Source organism: Mauremys mutica, chromosome 1 (assembly GCF_020497125.1).
Source record: "Mauremys mutica isolate MM-2020 ecotype Southern chromosome 1, ASM2049712v1, whole genome shotgun sequence".
In the NCBI taxonomy this organism is placed as follows: domain Eukaryota; kingdom Metazoa; phylum Chordata; order Testudines; family Geoemydidae; genus Mauremys; species Mauremys mutica.
This window is the reverse complement of record NC_059072.1, coordinates 239817337-239819505: the sequence shown is the minus strand read 5'-3', so window position 1 is coordinate 239819505 and position 2169 is coordinate 239817337. Positions and strand designations below refer to the sequence as shown.

The window sequence follows — 2169 nt, the reverse complement described above, 5'->3', positions numbered from 1 at the left end:
TGAGCCCAGTGAACCTAAATGAGCTGGCATAGGCCAGTCACAGGGGTCTAACTGCAGTGTAGACATACCCTTAGAGCCAATGCATGACAGCAGCATGGGTTTGGGTTTGGGTTAGGCTTAGGCTGTACTAGACCAGTCTCTGAAACCAGAAAGGTTTGGTGCAGTAGGCCACTGGTGGTGGTGGTGGTTCTCTTCTTTGCTGGGTCTTACCACATAAATGAGGTATAATACATTGCATAGTAAAATGGGCCTTGTCTATAAATGGCCTGTCAAAGCAGTATCAGTGAAAAAGGAGCGTAAGTTTTATGCTTTAAGACTGAATATGCCAGTCAAGTAAATACCGATAAAGAGGAAATAAAATTTGCATGACCAGATTAAACCTTGTCTGCATGTCTTTTGGCTTTTCCCCTATTACAGATGCTAATCACCAGTCTTTGCTTATTCCTAAATCAAGGGATGTGAATGATTTTAGGCTCAGCTATTCCTCTGCCCCTCACAAACATGGTGTTTATTTTATTGCTATCAATTGTTTATTTTAGAAATGCTGAACTGGGAAACAGGTTTTTGAAAATGTTCCAGATACACATTCCAAGGAAGTGCAGGTACCAGGCACTGACACATTTCTTGAGTTTCTAATTTATAGTAATTTACGTCCCATAATGCATTGTTCTTAGCAAGCTAAGAGATATGCCTTTTTCCATGCACGTTGAGCCTTCCTGAATGCCTGGTTTGTTTCCAGAATAAGTTGTGGCAATATATTGCCTGGTGTGCTTTTCTGTATCTCTTGATGTTCTATGTTCTAAACTCTCTGGATGAATCTTTGGTGCAATGATTAATATAATCTGTTCCCGATCAAATCCATTTTTTTAATTATTTGGTGCATGTTCTCTGGATGTTATTGGCACATCTTGCTCTGAAAGCATGGTGGGAGGTTCATTGAATATATCAGGTATGCATTTGCAGAGCTTCTTCTGTATCTTTCGTCGAAACTCTTTGGAACCAAAAAAGTAAACAAGTGGATCGAAGCAACAATTAAGGCTATTCAAAGCCAGAGACAGCTTATATTCCACATAAGCAGTCTTATTTTGGGTAGTATAGACAAAATGGATGATTGATATCACAATATTGGGCACGTAACACACTACAAAGACTGTAAGCAACACTATTATCAAGTAAATTGTCTGCTTCTTAATTTCCCTTAGTTGTGTGGGAGGGGAAATAAGAAGAGTTCGAATGACTAAGGTGTAGCAGAATGCCATTATTAGCAAAGGTAGGAGAAAGCACAGAAGAACTTGAGAGCCAAAATAAGCGATGAAATGATTTCTTGAAGGAAACATAGCTTTGGGCAGTATATCAAAACAAGTGGTTATCTGCAGCTCCTCTACCCGGAAGGTTAGCTCTGTCTTCATGAGTGGGAAGTGCAGCAGTAAAATAAATATCCAAATGATGATGCATGTCAGGAGAGCTGTTCTAATGGGTCTCATAGCCCTGTGCTTCAGCGGGTGAACAATTCCCAGGTAGCGCTCGATGCTGATGCTCGTCATGGTTAAAATGGAACAGTGCATGTTTGCATAGAATAGCACAGTTACAGTGCGGCACAGAACCTGTCCAAAGGGCCAGTCATTTCCCCGTAAGTGGTAGACAACCTGAAAAGGGAGGAGCATGCTGTACAGTAAGTCCGTGATTGTCAGGTTAATGGAAAACACGATGGTGGGCGTCCAAGGCCTTGAGTGGCGGCAAAGGAACCACAAAGAGATAGAGTTGAGGGGAATGCTGATGGTGAAGATGAACAAGTAGAGGGCAGGCAAAGTGGTCTGCAGCATTTGGTTCTTAAGCATCTCTATGGTGCTGTTTGGCAGTTTTCCCATGATAGTGAGATAGATTCAGTGGTCTCTTCTGGATTGGGACAATTGGAAAAGCTTCCGGTACCTTTTCCCACAAAAGAAGAATCTTGAGATGGTAGAGATTAGACCTGGTTAAAAAATGTATGTTTTGGTGATTTTTTTTTTAAGAGCAAGTTAATCTAACATATGATAAAACTCTTAGTTTGTTCATTCCCACCACATTAAATCATATTCACTCTGCCCTTTGGACCAAAGAATAGTTTTTAGCTATTTTCTAAAGTGCTTAATGAGTTTTGTTTATAGTTGCAATAGCAAGATGCAAGAT

The 2169-nt window shown here is 40.5% G+C and overlaps 1 protein-coding gene across 1 annotated transcript; it reads right to left on the bottom strand.

Annotated features, from left to right (window-relative positions):
- Positions 1 to 825: 825 nt before the first annotated feature.
- On the bottom strand, positions 826 to 1948 carry LOC123363473 (P2Y purinoceptor 8-like). Its single transcript, XM_045004459.1, has one exon. The coding sequence runs from the start codon at positions 1866 to 1868 to the stop codon at positions 867 to 869; it is 1002 nt and encodes a 333-aa protein (XP_044860394.1). The 5' UTR covers positions 1869 to 1948; the 3' UTR covers positions 826 to 866.
- Between the last annotated feature and the right edge of the window lie 221 nt (positions 1949 to 2169).